The sequence below is a fragment of the Mangifera indica genome, chromosome 16 (assembly GCF_011075055.1).
Source record: "Mangifera indica cultivar Alphonso chromosome 16, CATAS_Mindica_2.1, whole genome shotgun sequence".
Taxonomy (NCBI): Eukaryota; Viridiplantae; Streptophyta; class Magnoliopsida; order Sapindales; family Anacardiaceae; genus Mangifera; species Mangifera indica.
In genome coordinates this window covers 10257629-10279099 of record NC_058152.1, presented here as the reverse complement: position 1 = coordinate 10279099, position 21471 = coordinate 10257629, and the positions used below count along the sequence as shown (strand labels likewise).

Genomic DNA, 21471 nt, shown 5'->3' with positions numbered 1-21471 from the left:
TTATATATTTTGAAATGGGTCATTTGTTACGTATAAAATTTGAAATGGGTGGTCACTGCCAACAATGCTGAATTGAAAATTGTTATACGACAAAATGTAATATGAAATGGGACGCCACTGCTGACAAAATTTGTCATATGACAAAATGTTGACTTTGTTTTGTAAGGTTGAATTGAAGATGTCTAGAAATTGAAGGGTTTTTTAAAAAAAAAAAAAAAATCCGCACCCGATATGACGGTAAAAGATCTTTGCAAAATATTATTAGTTTATTCCTGCTTGTTTAAAATTAATAAATTTAGAGTCATAAAACCAATTTTTATAAAAACTTTTCTTTATTCTTTTCCTAACAAAACCCGACACTGCTAACAGTTGCTTGTATCTCTTCTCTTCAAGGAAGGTCAAGGCATTTCTCTCCCTCGTAAGCAACTTACTGGTATTTTTTTTACCTTAATTTATGATTCAAAAACTATTTTTGTTTAAGAGTTTAGTGTAGAATTTAGTTCTTGATTGTATCTTTGTGACACACTCATATTTTAAGGGATAAGTTTATGTTTTTATGTCTTTTGTTTAAACCATTTAGTCCTTAATAAATTTTTTAATTCTAAATATGATTATACAAAAAAATCTTGAAAATATAAGCTGTAATTGTTGTTATTGTTTGAGTTTTTGATAGAAATTAAAGGGAAATAACGGTGTTTTCATTAATAACATAACAATCCCAAAAAAACATGAAAAATAACTTTGGGCGAAAAAAAGGGCGATTGCCCTAGTTAAGAATAAACATTATTTTAAGATAGAGTTGATGTATATAGTTTTAAATAATATTAAAGAAGAATTCAATAATTGTTTTGATTAAATAAATATGAAGTTGTTTCAATGTGTAATATCTCTTAATCCAAGTAACTATTTTACTGCATTTAATAAAGACAAGTTACTTGAATTTGTAATATTTTATCTTGTCAATTTTTGACAACATAATATATGGTTGTTTGATAATCAACTTGAAAACCATTATAGGAATGTTAACACCAATGTCAATTTCACTCATATCGATGGGATTGCGAACCTTGCTAAGAAATGTTCGAGTTTAGGAAAGATATTACCAATGATAAAATCTTATAACTTATAAAATTAGTACTAGTTTTGCATGCGGTTACTGCAACAGTTGAAAAAGTGTTTTTTGCAATCAATCTTGTAAATAATAGTTTTCACAATCAAATGAGTGATGAGTGGATAAACGATTGTTTGGTGGTTTATATTGAAAAGGAAGTCTTTCTACAATTAATAATGAAAATATTATTAAATGCTTTCAAAATATATGGAAGCGAAGTAATTGACATCTAAATATTCAAATATTTAAGTTTATTATTCTAACTTGATTATTTGATTAACACAAAATGAGACATAGGGATATTTAATCTTAAATATTGAGTTTTGAATTTAACTACTAGATTTGGAAATATAAAGTTTGAAGATTGACAAATTCTGCTAATTGTAGTCAATCTCCTTGTAAACCTTTATGTATTTTACTTGCGTTGAAATTGCGAGTAAACTCTAACCTTTTTTTGAAATATGTTTCTGGTATTATGATTGATTTAAATAATTTTGATTATATTGAATTTGAATGGATTGTTACATCCCGTGGTTTTTTTCTCTCGTTTCATTAAGAGATTTTTTCACGTAAAAAATTACTTATATTATTTTAATTTTTTTATTATTTCCATTGTTTTATGTTTAGTATTTTTTTTAATTTTTTACTAGTTGACTAACAAATAATCGTGGAGTCATAAAAGTCCCCCTTCAACAAAAATTTTGGGTCTCCCAATGAGTAGTTATGATACCATTTATGACATTTCAGTCTAACAATCTAGTCTATTGTTAAGATTATGTCTATTTGTATACAATAATTTTACTTTTAAGCTTTTTAACCTTAAATGTGTTTCGATAGTTTTAACATATTTTATAAACTATGAGATCCTAAAATTAATCAAATGTGTTTTGAGTTATAAAATCTAAAAAAAACATCATAAAATACTATTTATCTAGAATGAATAATTTATTGATAATAAATCGTACTATTATTATAGGATATTGCAATTATAAATTCGATCGTATTTCAATTAAAGACCTTTATTTTACGAAAGTTATATTTATATGCAGTTGGCACTCAAATTAAGACATAACAACATGAGTGGAACATAAAATTAAAATTGCATAAAAATAAAATTCCAACTTTGACTAGTCATAAAATTTTTTTCTCCAATTGTGAGTCAAAATAGTAGGAGCTAGAATTGACATAAAAAAGAGTCAACTTGTGAAACCGAGTCTGGTTTTGGATGAGAGTACTTCAGGCTACAATTTCCCAGCCATTATAGATTTATTATCACTAAAAAAAGAAAAAGTCTTCAGTTTTTGGCGAGAATATATTAATAAATAGATGAATATTTCACCGTTATGTTATTATTTTTATAATTTTATTGACTAATTATATGCATTCTTATTAAAATTAAATACATTTATATTTTCAAAATCAATTTTTTAATTTTTTCATTAAAAAAAACTCACGAATCAATTATTATTGGTCTTATAGGTACATAAAAATTAGAGATGAATATGAATTAAACCGAACTCTAATATTTTTTTACTTCATTTTTAAATGTTTATATATTATTTTTGGCCAAAATGAACATTTTTTAATTTACTATAAATATTAATTAATTTATTTAGTAAAAAAAATGTTATGAAAAGTGTTTCAAATAGAAGATGAATTTTGTCTAAATTATTTCAAATTAAATTAAATAAATAGAATTCAAGTAAAAGTTTGAACTTATTTTCATAAATATTTTTTATAATAGAATTTACATTTTAACTCACCAACTTCAAATTAGTCTCAAAGTGAAACTTATTCAAACTGGGTAGAGATGGAATCCTGCCTTATTTCCCATCAAAATCAATTTATGGTGTGGTTTTCTACTTTAGTTGGAGAGGGGTGCATTTTAGAAAAACTGGGGAAAGGCATAAGGTCTATCTTTTTTTTTCTCTCTCTACTCTCTTCTGTCGCGTCTCGTTAGGTCAAATCTCCCTCTCGCCCTTTCTCCCTAGCTTCCTTTAATCTAGGCCTGAACGTTAAATTATATTTGAATTCGACTTCTATGTTTGGATTGATTTGATGAATGTGTGTGAATAGGGAGCAAAATCTAAAATGACGATTCGTGATTCTTCGGTTTTTGATGATGGACAACGCGGGGAGTTGCTTGAGTTCATGCATCCTTAATTCTTCGGTTTGAGACTTGCAGCATGGGTAAACCGAGTGCCAGACACGTAAACCAGTCTTTTATTTTATACTTTAACACCATTGCATTTTCTCTTGCCGGAAGTGTAAGGCTTGTTTGTTTTGTGGAAAGCTTGGATTGATAATTCAGCACTATTTTTCTTTTGATGGAACTTGAAAGTATTGAGATAAACTGCATCTTACTAAAATATTGAAATTTATTCAAAATCTAATTCACTGCCAAAGCAGGTGTTTCTCACATAAGTCTTAAAATCCAGTTCTTTCTCTCTAGCTAAACACAATGTATGAAGTTGGTGATAAGCAAATTTTTCAGCTTCTACAGAAAGCTGTTCATATATTCATCTGAGCATTACTAAATAGATTGACTCGTCACGCTGAACTTTTGTGAAAAAGATTTGTCTTTTAACTGTATTTTTATGTAAATAGGCCAGATGTTTTGAATTATTATTTGTTACCAATGTTGTTATACACATTTGCAACATATCATAGGCTGCCTTTGATAAGATGAGTTTGTCTGTAGAATAGTACTTGTAGAGTTGTATCTCTAAATTAGGAAGCTAACAATTAGGCTGATTGTATTTTTGTAAAATAGGAAAATGCATATTATCTTTCCTAAATTAGGATTTAGAATTCATATATATACTGATGTAAATTCACTCTTTTGGGATATATATACAAATATTTTCAAAGTTATTCACAGTTAGATGAATGTTCTTCAGAAAAAAATCATGTTCTATTTTGTGGCTTGAAAACTTAATTGTACTGCTTTTAAGAAAGGGAAACCTATTCTTGGGAGTTCCCTTAGGGCCAGGATTGGAAGAAAGTTTGTTCATAGTGGAACACTAGCAATTCTGCTTTAATTTCTGTCATTGTCTTTAGAGCACCGTGCTTAGGGCCAGGATTGGAAGCAAGTTTGTTCATAGTGGAACGCTAGCAATTCTGCTTTAATTTCTGTCTTTGTCTTTAGAGCACCTTGATTCAATGTGCTTTTGGTTGGTGGTTGCATCATGAAATTTCTGCTTAATATTTCTGGCATCTATTTTATATTTCCTGAAATTAAGTTCTATATTTATCAAAGATATATTATGAATGCAGGTGTTGCATTAGTTTATGAGTGGAAAGGAGAGGTATAGATTCTAGAATCCCCACGAGAGGAAAATTTTGAAAAGAGAATTGTGGATATGAACTTATTGTAAGTCTTCCTGAACTAGATATGTTTTGCACTAATTTGTGTCTATCTAAGAAAACAAGCTTAAATTTCTGCAATTTGCTTATGCTAGTTATCTATCTGTTACTGCAGATCCAGACAGACTCTGAGGAACTGCATATAATCAGAATCCACCAATCCCTTTTGGAAGCTTTCAATGAACATGTTAAAGCAAATCATGAATATGAGTAAGACCCAAGTTCTACTTCATGTTTTTCACATAAGCACAAAATTCTATTTGAAAATCAGGGTAGCAGCTGGAAGGGCTGAAGTTAGAATATGCAACATGGTAATTGCTGACATAATGAATGTTGTAGCAAAACACATAATTTAAGATATTAGCATAACATATGATTAAAGAACTAATATGCATTTTATAGCATGGATATGGCTTATTTTGGACTAAGAATATCGAAAGATAACAATCCTAATACAACTAGCGGCAAGATTTATTTAAATCTCCTAACTTAACCTTTGTCTTTGCTAAGTGTACCAGAAGTAATTGCCTTGCCCATCACTGGTGGCAGTCAACAGTATTTGGAATGGGTCAAAATTGACTTTCTTGGATGTTGCAAGGTCTAGTACATGAAAATCTACAGAATTGTGAAGTGGTAAGGACCTCCTTTTGGTTGTCTTTGTGAATGGCTTCTACAGCATATATAAAGTCTGAAATTGGACATTGGAACTTGAGTCTAGATGGCCTGTCATTTGATTATGATAAACTTGGAAGTTATTAGTGGTCGTTTTCTGTATCTCTAAAAATCATTCTTTTATATCTACTAGGCTTTAGTTTGAGTTTGTTTGTGCTTAGGGTGAATGAATTTTTTTAATTGCTTCCATGGACGATGAATTCTGTGGTAATGTTTGTTTGCTACTTCTTGCAGTAGAATGGTGAAAGTTGAATTGTAACGGTTTCTAATGGTTCATCAAGCCAAGACTTGGTTTTGTGCAACCTTTGGGCAGTGGACATGGTTGTAGGTGAATAATTCCGTTTCATTGTACTAGGTATATTCTTTGAGGTCCCCCACAGCATGTTTGTACTGAATAATTTTTATTTCAATATCGATTGATTTTCATGTCAGCATGTTTATTGCTTATAATGTTGCATGCACATCTCTTTTTATTATGTTTGCTACTGCTATGTTCATTGATATTATGCTTTGAGGTTTTGATGGATGCATCTATTTGCCTTTTGCAGTTGTGTGGTGATAAGCCTGCAGAAGGGGTATTTGTTGTCGCCTTGCTGTCTATGTCTTCAACTGCAGTGGTACTATTTTGCCACAGTAATGTGATTTTGTTAATATAATTTATATCCTGGTAGTAATCAGATGGTAAAACTTTTGTTTGTCATTGTTGCTCTTTATTGTTGATCTTTCCATGAAGCTTCATATCTCTGTATTTTTTTTTTTTCATTTTATGGCTAGTTGTAGATCACATTTGTTGCATGACATGATTTCATATTCCAGGTTATTGTACTGGTAATAGATCTCCGAAGATAAAGAATTCATCTAGGAAATGCTTGTTCAACTAGTAGCTGAGATTGAATCCTGTAGAAACTGTATACTTACAGTTATTAAAGAAACTAAAATACAAATTAATGCAATGCGCTGGTGTATTATAATATATTTCTCCATTCCTCATAAAATATTTTAACTTTAGTTGTATATATATTTTTGGTTTATTTATAGAAAGAATTTTTTCGACCTTTTGTGATGCATTGAAGTTGAACTTGGCTCCTCTGCTGCTCTCCCCCTTTTTTTTTTTTCAAACTGTTATTATATTTCCTTTTAGGACTGTACCTGCGCCCTTCTTAGCCCTTATTGAAGTTGGTAGTCTCCCTCAAATCAATGAGATTAGTAAGTTAAAATAGCTGAACACTTTAAAAAACTTGGTGCAATATTATCATGTATATTATGACCACCTCTTTACAGTAGGCTGTGTGTGTGTGTGTGTGTGTGTGTGTGTGTGTGTGTGTGTGTGTGTGTGTGTGTGTGTGTGAGCAACATGAATGGAACATAAAATTAAAATTGCACAAAAATAAAATTCGCGCTTTGGCTAGTCAATATATAAGTTATTTTTTCTACAATTTTCAGTAGGAGCTAGAATTGGCTTATAAAAAAAAGTCAACTTGTGAAATTGAGCATGGTTTAGGCTATAATTTCTCGGCCATGATTAAACCTCTTTACAAGCATTTCTCATGCTTCCTTCTAGTATTTACATCCATTAAAGAGTATATCAGTCATTAACAGTTAGTGTAATTAAATTGGGGTTTGAGGAAATATATATACAATGGAGAAGAAAGAGGAATGGAAAAATAATTTTGCAGTTTATAGATTCATTATTGAAGTCATTTGGATTGAAAGAAAATAGAGAGACAAGGAGAAGACAGGATGAGCATTAATTTGCCAAGACCACAAAGGAAAAAATAGATCCCATGTAACTTAACACGTATACTTTTCGAGTTTTATGGGTTCTCCAAGTCACCATCTCCTATATTCTCACATTATAGAGAACTCATTTTTTGGCATGCGAAATAACCTTATTATATTTTTTTATCCTTATGATTTCAAAGCTGCTAAGCCAAAGTCATGTCCAATTATGCTTCTGTACATGGCAGGAATAAATTGTATATATCAACTCTCTTGTATCAAAGAGACAAAGACCGACTTTTAAAATTAATTAACTAAAACGTTTTGATTAGAAAATTATTACTATTATAAATGAACAAAAGGAGGAAAAAAATGTTATAAAGAAATGAAAGAGGCTCCTAGCAAGATGATAAGCTTGTTTATAAGGTAAAACTCTGATTTGACCAAACTTATGACACAAACAAAAGGCTTTAGTGAAAAAATTAATGAAATGATAGATTTTCAATTGTTATAAGTACTATTTTTATAATTTAAATGATCAATCATTTATACTTTTGTTAAAACTTAATAAATTTATACTTGTCAGGATGAACTTCATAAATATATCATTAAAAAGCTTACAATTCTATTGTTATTTATTGGGATAATTCAAACCAAGCTAGCTTGGTCTCACAAGCTAACTCAAATGGGTTTGGCTAAGCTCGTATTCGAGGCAAGTTTGAATTGGAAGGGTTGACTCGTTTTTTAAATTGAGTTAAACTACAACGATAGAGAGTTCAATTTAATTTGACTTATGAATTGGGGAATGACTCGATTCAATTTCAATATAATTTAAATATTTAATAGATTTATTTCCAATTTTTGTTAATTTGAGACTACATGATAATTTTGAATATGAAATAGAAAGGATAAAATGGTGATTTCACTTTCTAATTGTTTTCCTTAACCGAGTTTGATTTTGGGTGGGACAATGTTATTTATGTCAACTAGGGGTGAAAAGTGTTTTAACGGCAAACCTTATGTGAGAAAATGTAATTTACTCTTATTTATTTAAAAGTTTACAAATGGATTAAAAACTAGCTCACTCAAAAAAAAAAAAAAAAAACCTGAACAGGTGATTATACCCTTTGGATTTCAGCACGAATGTGAAGGGAAGAAGTCTTTCATATTATGGACATGTACACTTGCGATACCTGAAGCACTCTACACAATGAATAAAGGTGAAGGACATGGTAAAACACCAATTAAGTGATCCTCAGGAATAGCACTAGAACTTTCTAGTAACAAAATTATGTCTAGTCAATTTTGGATTTACTGTCTACAAGTTTGATACAGAATATCTGTTCTAATACATGCAACATGACTTTGCAAAGATCCCGAGCTAAATACTCGATCTGAAATGGTTGAGGAATTAGATGAAGAGAAAAGTTTCATTGATTCTAGTCACGGTGGTTCTATCTAATACCATCAAAGGTTTCTAAAACATTATAGAAAAAATAAAGAAACCAAAAACTCCATAAAACAAATATTTTTTATGAACATGCAAACTGTGCTTCTTATGAACAAACAATCTCCTCCAATAAATGAGAAAGGAGAGTTCCTATAGCATTAATCCACTAGCTTTCAAAAACGACACTGGTTTATCTATGCAATATGCACTGTTTTACTAAACCTTATTAACTTCCTCTAAGTAAGCTATCCTCCTATTGTTACTCTTTCTTCTTAACACTAACACTGTTACACCAACTATTCTTTCTTTTACTCAAAATCAGTATGCCTAACAATTTAAAACTCCATTTTTATGTTGATAATGATAACCATAAAACTATATATGTATATTTTAGAGTTCATAATTGAATAAACAGTTAATATAACATCATATGATTGAGTGATATTAATTCAAAATCATTTAATTATATGATAATAAACTAATCGTATATTCAATTATATATTTAAAAGTATATACACATAGCTTATGTACTATTATATGGAGCTATCTTTCTAGAGTTTTATGCATTCATGACATTTGTATTCCCCGGCTGGACTAAGGGTAATTTTTTGTGTATTGATAAATGTGGTGCTAGTTTACTTTCCAACGACAGCAGAAGGTAGTCAGGGTGCATGGGTCAGTACGATCAATTGAATAATTCTCTTTCAGAGTATAAATCAGCCATGACATGGCCCACATCTGAATTTTTCAAAGGTGCGAAACGACTTGGAAACAAAGAACTGATGGACAAGTGCAGTATACTTGGCCTGGGAAAAAATGGATGAATTTGGTTTTCAAGAAAAGATCTTCGGCCAACTCCGTGAGAAAGGCAGAGAAATTAATGAGGATCCTTTTAATAACCAGAAATTGAAAGAATATTTAGGTGGGAGAGGTGATTATGTGCCAAGAAAAAGAAACTGCTATAATGAATTTCGAGGGAGCACAATTGAGGTAGAGTTTCACTATAGTCTTCTTCTCTGGCACATCGCCATAGATCTCTGTTACTATGATGATATCTAGTGGAAATTATTAAACACTAAACAGTTATTAGATTACACGTTCTATCTTTTAATCGAATGTCCAACCATGTTGCCCAAAGGGATTGGTGGCATAAGTTACTCAGGTATGTCTTCTTATTGTAGGACTGGGTTTAAGTGATCAATATAAACTCCAACAGCAATTACAGGAGGTGGCAAAGTTAACTAGCTTAGTCATCTTTACTACTGGGGTGATCATCACATTACTAGTATTCTGATTTCCTCTCAGGATTATCTGGATTCTCTTACACTCAGCATACAGGGCATGCGTGGTTATATTTAGGTCTCTTTAATTTAGATTATGGTATGTATGATAATTTCATCAACTCACTTTCTGCATTTTGTTTCCATGTTTAATGCAGTAGCGTTGCAAAGATCAGTTCGAGTAAGCGGCATGCCAATGCTTCATCAACATCATCATGGTATGATTGTCCAGTTTTTCACCTATTGCATTATGTATATCCATGGTTTAAAAACCAAATTGGCTGGACGGGTTGAACAGTCTTCTGTTAGTGAAAACGGTTTCAGTTCATTGTAAAACCTTTTTGGGAGTTATATTCGATTAAACGGGATGGTTTCATTTATGCCAACACCCCACTGCATCTGCGACACCGGTTGCAGCAATTGATAGGAAGAGAGCCATGAAAATGAGACTGGCATAGTTGCTAATCTGTTGACAGAAAAGCGCGATGAATTAGTGAGAAAGTTCACCTGCCTAGTATCAGTTCTAATAACATCAGAAGAATTCAAACCCTGAAATTTGAATTTAACTAAACATATGATGCATTTTGCCTTCCCAATCACAAAAGATTTCACTCTGTTTCTAACCACGATAGACAAAGGGAACAGGTACTAGCAATCATAAGTTGAACAATCCGAACAGAATTCTCCTTTAACTAGAAAATTTTGAAGAATATAAGAGGGAAAAATGTCAGCTTTAAAAGATATATAGAATACATAACTAAGTTTGAAATTCTGAGTGGGGTGGGGCTTTTCCTGGAGAATGAAGATTTCCCAGTAAGGAGGCGGATGGCTATCAGGGTAGAGTAAACAAGCAAGGGAATGGACGTCCAAGGATACACCACAAAGTTTATGTACGAGAATCTCTCTAACCATTTCAACCCACCACCATAATCATAATAGCTCGAACAAAGACCTCAACAGATCCAAGAGTCAACTTTTGTGAATTTAAATTTGAATTGTACCCTAAATTGTAACTTTTTTCTTTATCCTAAAGGATTGCTCCGAGGAAAGAGGGAGGAAAAAAAGATAAGAAAATAGTATGATCAAATAAGAGAGGCGAGGAATCTCTAAGAAAAATCCAATTATCTTTTTTAGACAGCTCTAAAAAATTCAAGTCTATATCAAAACAATCTCTCTTGGAAACACCATTCGCACTCTATCATGGATACTTCCCCCATTAACATAATTGTGGACATTGTTGCCGGGCAATGAGTGGAATCTCATTAAAATCTTTCCTATGTCCAATCCACAAACACTCTCCATCATTTTCAATATAGTGCATATTTGAATTATGTTACTAATTTTGATGACTCAGAATTGTGTATATTAATTGGTGATGAGTCGTTACAACAAGCATGAAAGAAACAACTAAGTGGTGACAAATGTCTTGTTAAAAAAGGTTTTGTTGATTATGAACTTCGGCATGATTAGTCCAGTATAGATTACGTTAGCCATCTTTTAACTTCATTTTTTCCCCTTTATGAATAATTCTTTTCTTGTCAATTTAGGATAAACATATAGCTGATTCCTTCTTTTTCTTTTAATTTAACTAAAGTTGAAGAACTGAAAATAATTCCATGACCATGAGTGAAGTGATTCTTTACTCTTAATTGTAAGGAACGCTATAACATTCTATCTATTGAATCATCTGCATGTTGTTAGTTTTGTCTCTTGCTTTCTTCTTCAAATTTGGTTCTTAAGTTAACATATTGAACTACATCAACTTTTTGGTGCCACAGCCAATATCACCCTCGTGATCCAATCTATCTGCAGCAGCAACCCAAGTTCTTGAGGTACAACTTAATTAATTTTTTTTTTAAATTCAATAAGCTAGTATTAATTTTTCTTTTTTGAAATTTTTTCTATAAAACATTTAGAATTATAACTTTCATTAATAAGAGTTAAATTGGAGTTCTCAATATTTTATCTTTGGTGATAGAAAAAGATAAAATTCTGTGAATGGAAGAATCTATTTTATGTTAAAGTTTCAGTCCAGATTTTAGATCGGTATATGAGAACTATATCCAACAAGTCCAAATTTGTTGGTTTTTTTTCCTTTGTTTTGTGTTTGTAATTTTTTTGTTATAGTTTTTTGTCTGGGTTTCCCGTCTTGGGCATAAGAATGTGGTTTATTTTTTAAAATTTTGTAGGGGAAAGTAGTTGAAATGTTTTGTAAGTGGTTGACATTTTTTTTTTCCATAGTGTGTAATGTGTTGTTGAAAGCAGTTTGAAATATTTTGAAAATGGTTGATGAAATTTATTGTGTTGGGAACGGGTAGTAATAAAGCAAGCCTAATTTAAAAAATTATACAAATATTTTGTTTGGTTCAAGCCAAAGTGATCTATTAAATCTATATGATTTTTAGAAAAAGAAAAACACAAAACTTTTTTCGACTATTAAATCTTAAAGAACCCTATTACAACTTCTACAAATTGTTGGAATGCGTCAATATCACTCTCAATCCAAGCGGAGGATCACACCCCATTATCCACGCAAAGCACAAACAAAAAAAATGTAGGTTTCGCACACTATCATCTACTAAAACATTGTATCCGAGCAAGATGGTGTTTCGTATGGGAGTATGGAAGCGATTAGCTAGGGTGACAGAAGTTTAAAATTGTGAACGTCATGTTTGTATTTATAGATACCATGTACACCAATACATTGATGATATACGAGCATATATCACCTTATCTAATCTCGTATTATGATTTACCCAAATTTTAAGGTGAATAAGGATAATGGATTATCCTTATCCAACAACCATGGATGCTTGTGCAAGATGCTTCCATGATCATTCACGGGGCAAAGGAAATCCTATTTAGGTTTATTCTTACACAATTGAATAAAGTCAATCCTTTAAAATTTTCAATACATACAAAAAAAATTAGAAATATTATACTTTGATCCCCAAGTGCAATAAATTACACTTTGAACCCCAAGACCTCCAAAGACTTAAAATCCTTCATTTAGGTTAGAGATCAGATTCAATTCAAGTAATCCTATGTCTCTAAAGTTTTATCAACTCTTTTTGTATATAATTCATAGGCTCTTTATTGGATCAATAGTGTTAAGATTCGTATCGAGCTCTTGACTCAACAACCATCTATACATACACTAAAATTAACCTTTAACAAGATATCATGGCCACCTTACTAACGGTATGTCAGCGATTGACTTTTAACATGTTAATAATATAGTTACTTGTATAATATGATCCTTTTGTTATATGATACCTGTTCGAGGCTTAGGTATAGATTAATTATCTCTCCTTAGGAAATCCTTGATACACATAGACTAACTTCTATCAATAGAACGATATTGGATTTAACATTAACTCAATCTCATTATCGCCATAAATTTAAGTAGTTGTTGTCATCCGTTAGTAGACCTATTAGAGATATCAAAGCCTATGCTCAAGGATGATGAATCGTTTGTTGATCTGTCATAACTTTCGTACATATCTTGATATAGTAAATCACCATCTTTATAGAAACCCTTTACAAGAATTATGTTAGGTTGGTGTAAAGTTATACAGATCCTTGTACAAAATAGTTTAATGAACACAAGTCTAAAGATCATATATATCTTTGTTCACTAAGATGATGTATTTCATAGACATAAAGCAACCATCAATATGAAATTCTCTTGGCAGGACTATTTAGTAAACAAGTCTGCAATGTGCACTCATATGTTATATCAACCCATCAACAAACAACTTTAACATATGAGATCTATCACTATCATTCGATCAAGTCATTCAAAACAATGATAGTTCCATCATTCTTACCCATGCCCTAATATCATAATTATAGGTATTTTAAGAATAATCACCTAATATGAACATAGGTTCTTCATTATAAATTGTCATGCACTGAGCCTCTCTTTATAGTTCAACCATTATAAAGAGATTTATCTAATTGTACAAACAATGCATGATAAAATATGTCATATATATTTTATTAAAATTAATAATGATGATTACAAAATTACATAAAATTACATCAGTGATAATTGGCTTGAGGACATTACTTTAACAATCTCTCACTTGCATTATAATGAATAAGTCATACGTCTAATGTGATATGATGCTACATGTTTATCCTTCTTTTGTTGCAACAAAGGCTTCGTCAATGAGTTAGCCAGGTTGTCATTAGTTTATATTATACCTATATGCCTATCTCCATGCTAAATAATTACTCTAATCAAATAGTATCGTCTGAGTATACATTTGGATCACTCATGAGATTGTGACTCCTTTGCTTGAGTTATCGCTTTGTTATTGTCATAATAGAGCTTTATAGGATATTTTCAGATGGAACCATGCCAAATTCAATCACTAACTTCTTGATCTAGACTATTTTTTTACTGCATCTATCAAAACAACATATTTAGAATAAGTTGTAGTGTTTTGCTTGAAACTTTTCCATCTAACAGAACCACCATTTAAATTGAAATAAATCCTTACTAGGATTTAAAGTTATTATGATCAATTTAGAAATTAGCATCACTGTATCCTTTTACAATGAGTTCTGACTCTCTTCCATAAATTAAGAACACATCATTAATCCTTTTCAAGTATTTTAGGATGTTATTAATAATTGTCGAAGGACACTTATCTGCATTCAATTGATATCTATAATAAATGCTCAAGGTGTATGAGATGTCAACCCTCATGCATAGGATGACATACAAGATTGATTTATTGATATGTATGAAATTCGACTCATCTTATCTTTCTCTTCGTATGTTTGTGGATACATCTTTAAAGAGATATATGCCATGAGATATTAGAAGAAATCCTTTCTTGGATTCTTCCATATTAAATCTTTTCAGTACTTTATCTATGTAGATGTTTTTTTTAGTCCAAGCAACCTACGTGATCTATCTCTGTAAATCTTTATACCAAGGATATAGACTGTTTCTCCTAAGTTTTCTATAGAAAAGCACTTAGATAACTAAGTCTTTACAAATTGCAAATTTGGTCTATTATTTCTAGCTAATGATCAAGATGTCATCGATGTACAATATTAGAATGTCACTTTGCTCCCACTAACCTTATTGTATACACGTAGTTCATCTTCATTTTTGATGAATCTAAATTATGTTATGGTTACATTGAAACAAATATTTCAACTCCTGAAATCTTGTTTAAGTTTATAGATGGATCTATGCAACTTGTTGGCTTGTCTATTAAAAATGAAATTATTAGGTTATGTCATACACATATCCTATATGAGATTTTCATTTAGGATATCTGTTTTCACATCTATTTGCCAAATTTCTTAATCATAGTATGAAAAAATCACAAGTATAATTCAAATAAATTTTAGTATCGCAACTGGTGAAAATGTTTTGTCATAATCAATGTCACATTTTTGTGTGAAACATTTTGCAACCAATTATGTTTTATGGATATTCACATTACCTTATATGTCAGTCTTCCTTTTGAAGACTCACTTATACCCTACAGGTTTTATCCCTTCAAGTGGATCCACAAGAGTTTATATTTGGTTTTTGTATATAAAGTTTATTTTGGATTTCATGACTTTTAAGTCATTTAGTGGAGTCGAGATCCAATACAACATCTTTATAAGTCATAGGTTTGTCATTGTGGATGACTAGTTCGTCACCATGTTGAGTCAAGAAATAGTCAAATCTCTCTGACTCATGGTGTACTCGACCAGACCTATGTAGTTGTGTGTAGCTTTAGTTGGTTGTGATACAATCTCCTCATGATGTATGACCACTTGAGCTGGCACATCCTCTTGACCAATGCATATGGTAGCCTTCAGTCTTGGAACTTCATCGAGTTCTATCTTCTTCCTACTCGTCCTTTTGAAAATGAAATCTCTTTCCAGAAAAACTTCAATTCATGCAACGAAAACCTTTTCCTTGTCTGAGCAAAAGAAACAATATCCTTAGGTTTTCTAAGAATACCACATAAAGATACATATTTCATACATGGAACTCAGCTTCTTTGAAATCAATTTCTTTATATAATCTTCACTACTCCAAAACTTCAAATTCTCTAGATTGGGCTTTCATTCATTCCACACTCATAAGGAGTTTTATAAATTAAAAATATTTACGCACGATACATCCATCGCTAAAATATTTAAAGATTCTTTGCGCTCTCCTTCATACGAAAAGCATGAAACAGAGGAATCTGAAAAGAAGCCAACTGCAGAGATAAAAAATTACCTCATTGAAGCTGTATCCTTGTTCCAAAAATTCAGGTGTCTCTATGCCGATTTGATTCTCGATCATAATGAAAGAAAAGAGAGTTACTCTCTCATCAGCAGCAAGCAGTCAGCGGAAGAGGCCTTTAAATTGGTAGCCGTTGAGCTTGGATTCATGTATGATTTGCTCTACACAAAGACGACCACAATTTATTCCATGTCTGGTATGTTTCTTCGTTGCATCTGTCTCTTCTCCCATATTTCTGTATGTGTTGTGTTCTTTATCAATATTGATAAGTCTTCATATTCACAAACTGACATCTCCATAACTTACCTACTCCTACTGGGAGCTGTTTTCCTGGAGTTTTATGCATTCATTGTGCTTCTTCTGTCTGACTGGACAAAACTTTGGTTAACGAAGCGCAAGTCTACGTCCATTGATAGATGTTCTACTGGGTTACTCTCCAACGACAACAGAAGGTGGTCAAGATCCATGGGTCAGTACAATCTTATAAGTTTTTCTCTTTCAGAGAGCAGAAAATCAAAAAAATCCTTTAATTTGAGGGTTCAGAAGACACTTGGAATCAAAGAACTGATAGATAAGTACAAATATTTGAGCTGGAAAGAACTGGATAATGATTTGCTAGAAATGATCTTCAAACAGCTCCAAAGGAAAAGCAAAGAAATTAAAGATGATCATTTTGATATGAAGCGATGCAAAGAATTGCTGAGTCAAAGAGGCGAATATGTGAGTAGCGAAAGGGTTTATGTTAATGATTTAATTCGCTCGAGTACAATAGACGTGGAGTTTGACTATAGTCTTCTTCTGTGGCACGTCACCACTGATCTCTGTTATTATGATGATTTCCGTAACCTAAGAGAGGGACAGAAGCTCCCACCAGAATGCAAAATTAGCAAATGGTTATCAGATTATATGTTGTATCTTTTGGTGGTCTGTCCAACTATGATGCCCAAAGGGATTGGTGAGCTAAGATATATAGATACTTGCGTAGAAACCACAAGATTTTTAAGAAAGAATAAAGGTTCATATATTAAAACAGATCGTGCAGCTTATTTATTACTTCAGTTTTACAAAACTTGGGATCAATACAATAAGGATAAAAATTACTTGTCAGTGCTAGGTCATGGATGTGAGCTTGCCCAGCAATTGCAGCGTTTGAACATGGTAGGAGATGAAAATGAGAGGAATGTTAAATGGGAGTTAATAAGTGAAGTGTGGATGGAAATGTTGGAATATGCTGCAAGTCATTGTGGATGGAAAGAGCATGGCCAAGGACTTGCGAATGGTGGAGAGTTGCTCACTCACGTATGTCTTCTTATGGCTCATCTTGGCTTAAGTGAACAGTATCAGATCCAACAGCAACCCATCCATCAGCGCTGGACTACTCAGCTTTTTGTAACGGCGGTGGTGGACTGGATTCTATATATATGTGGCTATTTTTTGGACACTATTCTATATATATGGAATCAGTTTTTGAAGCTGATAAATAGGTATACGTGCCCTCCTCTCTCTTTGAGTAAAGTTATATACATAAGTTTGAGTATTTAATTAAATATTTATTTGCATATATAGCTGTTTTTGGAACGCGTGCACCTGCTTTCTCTGTTTCTACGTTACTTGTTGCTCCGACCGTCATTAACCGCGTGCCGCCGTGCCGACTCTCAACATGTGAAACAGTTGCCTTTTATGGACACAATAAACAAGTAATTCCCTCTCTCCATATATTTTCATTTTTGAACTCTTTTACCAGAATTTTATTTTAAGACTGTTAAATTTTATTTGATTGATGATTGTGCTTATTACAAAATAAATTATTTTGTCATGGAAATAAGCTAAAGAATGATTTATAGTAGAAGAACAACTTATAGTGGTAGAGAGATTTTGTATAAGCGAATTATATTATCTTGTCATGATTATTAAAGAATGGCCAAAAAACTTATTTATACCCAAAGTTTACTCTTTCCCAAAATCTCCTCTACTAACTTTGAAAAATTTAAACATCTACCTATCTATTAAATTTTGTTATTACTATTAAGAGTAAAATTATCATTTTGAGATTTTATTTAAATAAACAATAATTTATCCCCATTTCCATCTTAGTTTTAAAAATTAACAATTTTTCTTTTAACTTAATTTCAAAAAGTTATTTTCTCACCCCCACCATCTAGGGTTCCTAAGGTTTCTATATTTTAGGATTAACATCACACCCCTCAAAGTTTAAAAATATTACACTTACACCCCCTAAAAATTATTTCCTCTTTTCGACAATTGTTCATCTTGACCATTCACTCTAGCGACAACTTTTCTCCTTCTCTGATGGTTTCCCATTGTAGAAACCACCAAAATTCGATCAAAATGGCTTGATTTATCTCATGGATCTATGTAATCACATAGATCAATCAGATGATGTCACACAGATGTCATCCAAGTTTGTGTAATATCGTCTAATCAATCTGTGTGTCAACCAATGCATAGATCATCGCACAGATCTATGTGATTTGTACAAATTTGTGCAACAAATCTAACCATTTGATCAGATTTTTAATGGTTTCTATGTCAAAAAACCACTGGAAAAGGAGAGGAGGTGTCGTTTGTGGGGTTTACGACACATTTGAGTGAATTGTTGAGAAAAATAGTCATCGAAAAGAAGAAATGAATTTTTGGGGAGTAAATGAATGTTTTAAACTTTGAGAGGTGACTCAAACTATGGAAACCTTGGATAGTAAGGGTGAAAAAATAACTTTTTAAAATTAAGTTAAGGAAAAAATTGTTAATTTTTAAAATTAAGGTGAGAAATTAAAATAAATTATTGTTTTTAAATAAAATCTCAAAATGACATTTTTACTATTAACAGTAACAACAAAATTTAACATATAGGTGGATGTTTAAGTTTTTCAAAATTAACATTCGAGAATTAGGAGGAAGAGTAAACTTTGGGTGGGAAAAAGTCTTTTGGCCTATTAAAAAACCAAATTTTGGAGCCTAATTGTACACGAAACCAAATTATGGGAAAATGGGTTATTATCAATTGCTTACCGATGTGTTTTTGAGTTGTTTAGTGAAAACTCATGGGCAAATGACTATTTCCCACTCAAGGTTTGATGAAGTAACAAAGTCACACCTTTAAATATTGAAAAGTTAGATTCCTTACCATCATTTATTTTTGTTAGGGAATGTCGGTTGGTTTTCATAGAAATGATTGTTTTTCCTTTCATTAAAATCATAAAATTGTTATTGCACTTAACATAAATATTAAATTATCATTATATCTTTATCAATTTAAAAAATTTTCAATTAGACTTTTAAAAAATAACAAAACTCTAACCTAACATTAAAATGTTAAATTTTGTTTCTTTTTTGGGTGTAATTGTTATTTTTAAATAATTGAGAGGCATATTGAAAATTTTAGAATATCAAAAAGCACCCCAAATTTTTTTCCAATTCTAAAAAATCCCCATAAAAATTTGTTAGCATCACTAATATTTTTAAAATTTATAATTCACCCAATACGGCACAAGTATACAAGATATAAAAGACTAGGGCACTAGTGAACATTTCAACGGAAGTCCTCCAAACACAACAATACAAGATATCAATGACTAGGACACTATTGACTAGTGACCATCGATCAAGTAATTTCGAATTTGAAGATCTTTTGCAACTTTTAGAGGAAAAGTCATAGGACGGATCTTACACCACAATAATCACCCAATAAAGACGTTAAACATTGCATAAATGTAAATGTTATCAATATAGGTATTAATCAATCCATTTAAATTCAAAATCATATATTTAATTTTGGAGAGAGGCAGAATTGGGGGGAGGCCTTTTCCCTCCAAAAATTTGTATAAAAAGAGTTTTAAAAAAGAGAGAGAGAGAGAAAGAAAAGAACATTGGGATGATTCTTGTACTAAACTGTAAACTAGTGATTACATCGTGGATGTAGACATTTCTACTATCGGATTGAAACATGTAAAAATTCCTCGTGTAAATGTTTCTTCTTGAATCTATTTATATATACTCATAACAAACCTTTCGAGTATTCTTAAGCTCTAATCACTGCTATCGTAACTTATCTTATATAAAATTTTAAATTGTGTACATCTTAGTGATAAAAAATCTCATCAACAAACAAGGAAAGTATTTTGGCCCCCAAACAAATTTGATTTCATTCTTACAATATTTCATCTCATAAGTATAAAATAGAATCATAATGCATTTTGTTCTAGATTAATGTTCAAATATTTATCCATTTCCATTTATGTTTTCATTTCCAACAAATAAGCATAGTTCACGAGGTATTTGGAATGAGAATAAACCCCAGGGAAAATAGTAAATACACATCTTACATTTCTCCTTTTAACTTTGTAATTAAATAAAGTTATAAAGAAGTTTATAACTATTTAATTGAGAAAATTTTATTGACTACTTTTGACTTTGCTTATCTCTTAAACAACTAAAACCTTATTCTTCCTCTCTTTTACAAACACAAGCAACATTTGACCACACAGTGATCTACAGACTACATTTAGTCAATAAGTTAAAAGCAAAAGAAGATTAAAGATGAAGTATAAGGAACAAATCTATTGATTATGAGTTGTGCATGAAAAATCAAGTGCATATTATGCTAGCCCATTTTAACTTTTTCTTTTTCCTTCTTGAATAATTTATTGCCCCCTTTTTTTTGTTGGTTCAGTGAGTTAGTATTAAAATAATTGAAAAGGTTCTCTTAATATCTTCAATAATCTCTCTTAAAATATTTGTTTTTCAATTCGAAACTTAAAACTCTTGCTTGTGACACTTTGTCTTTGTCTCTTATTAGAGCAAACGTAAGACCAGACTTTAGTTTTGTATCCAAAATGTGTCTGTGCGTGCATATATATGAAAGACATTAAATAAAATATTATTATCATATAGCTCCTCTAAGGTTTACTGAAATCCTAGTTCCCGTAAGCAATTACAACAACCCTGATATCAACAACCTCTTTTGACAACGGTCTTCTCACGATATATTTCATTGGAAAAAACTACTTAGTCCTTATAGTTTTTATCAGTTAACTGTTAGGACTTTTTTTTTAGAAAGTAACAAATATATCCTTTTGTCAACTGTCTCATCTTTGCCAAAATTTTGTTGTACTATATATAATGTTATGGAAAATGGTTAAAATATTTTGGAAATGTTAAGTGATTTTGTTGTAGTAAATATTTTGTTATATTGGTGTTTGTATTAAATTAAGTTTTGGACTAACTTTTATTTTTTTAGAATTAAGTTCAAGTTTTAATGAATTATTGATTTTTTTTATTATTAACTCTGTTTATAAATAACAAAGATTAAATATTTTGGACTAATTTTTTTTCGTACTAATTTCTGAAAGGCTTTTAAAGCACCACATAGATGATCAAGGAACCGAAAACTCTATAAAATAGATATTTTGATGAAGAAGCAAATTGTTTTGCTTCTTTCATTCAGATATTTCTGTTTATATACACGATTTAGTATGTCAGGTTGGCAATACAATTTCTCATTACATACAACTCATAGGATTCCGATTGCATACCGTCAAATTAATCCGATGAATATTAGGTTATGGAAGATTTGAATTTTCATGTATCATGTATGCAATATAAA

The 21471-nt window shown here is 31.1% G+C and overlaps 1 protein-coding gene and 1 long non-coding RNA gene across 19 annotated transcripts; both read left to right on the top strand.

Moving 5' to 3' along the window:
- The first annotated feature begins 337 nt into the window (after nt 1–337).
- On the top strand, nt 338–6122 carry LOC123198790. 18 transcript variants are annotated; one of them, XR_006498139.1, is made up of 7 exons: nt 338–418; nt 3188–3301; nt 4388–4484; nt 4593–4687; nt 4988–5110; nt 5384–5504; nt 5698–6122. It is a non-coding gene; the product is annotated as an uncharacterized LOC123198790 (long non-coding RNA). The 18 variants fall into 18 exon arrangements; XR_006498144.1 differs by having other exon boundaries at nt 3188–3378; XR_006498140.1 differs by having other exon boundaries at nt 346–433.
- A 3012-nt stretch (nt 6123–9134) lies between these two features.
- LOC123198932 lies at nt 9135–17661 on the top strand. The gene is made up of 6 exons (XM_044613738.1): nt 9135–9249; nt 9500–9554; nt 9757–9816; nt 11377–11430; nt 15674–17332; nt 17415–17661. The coding sequence occupies exons 1-6, from the start codon at nt 9135–9137 to the stop codon at nt 17479–17481; spliced, it is 2010 nt and encodes a 669-aa protein (XP_044469673.1). The 3' UTR covers nt 17482–17661.
- Nucleotides 17662–21471: the final 3810 nt, after the last annotated feature.

Coding starts and splice junctions, on each gene's coding strand:
- LOC123198932 (XM_044613738.1), top strand. CDS start 9,135: ATGGATGAATTTGGTTTTCAAGAAAAGATCTTCGGCCAACTCCGTGAG. Junction 9,555..9,756: donor CAATTACAGGAGGTGGCAAA/GTTAACTAGCTT, acceptor TGTTTAATGCAG/TAGCGTTGCAAAGATCAGTT. Junction 11,431..15,673: donor CAGCAACCCAAGTTCTTGAG/GTACAACTTAAT, acceptor CAAATTCTCTAG/ATTGGGCTTTCATTCATTCC.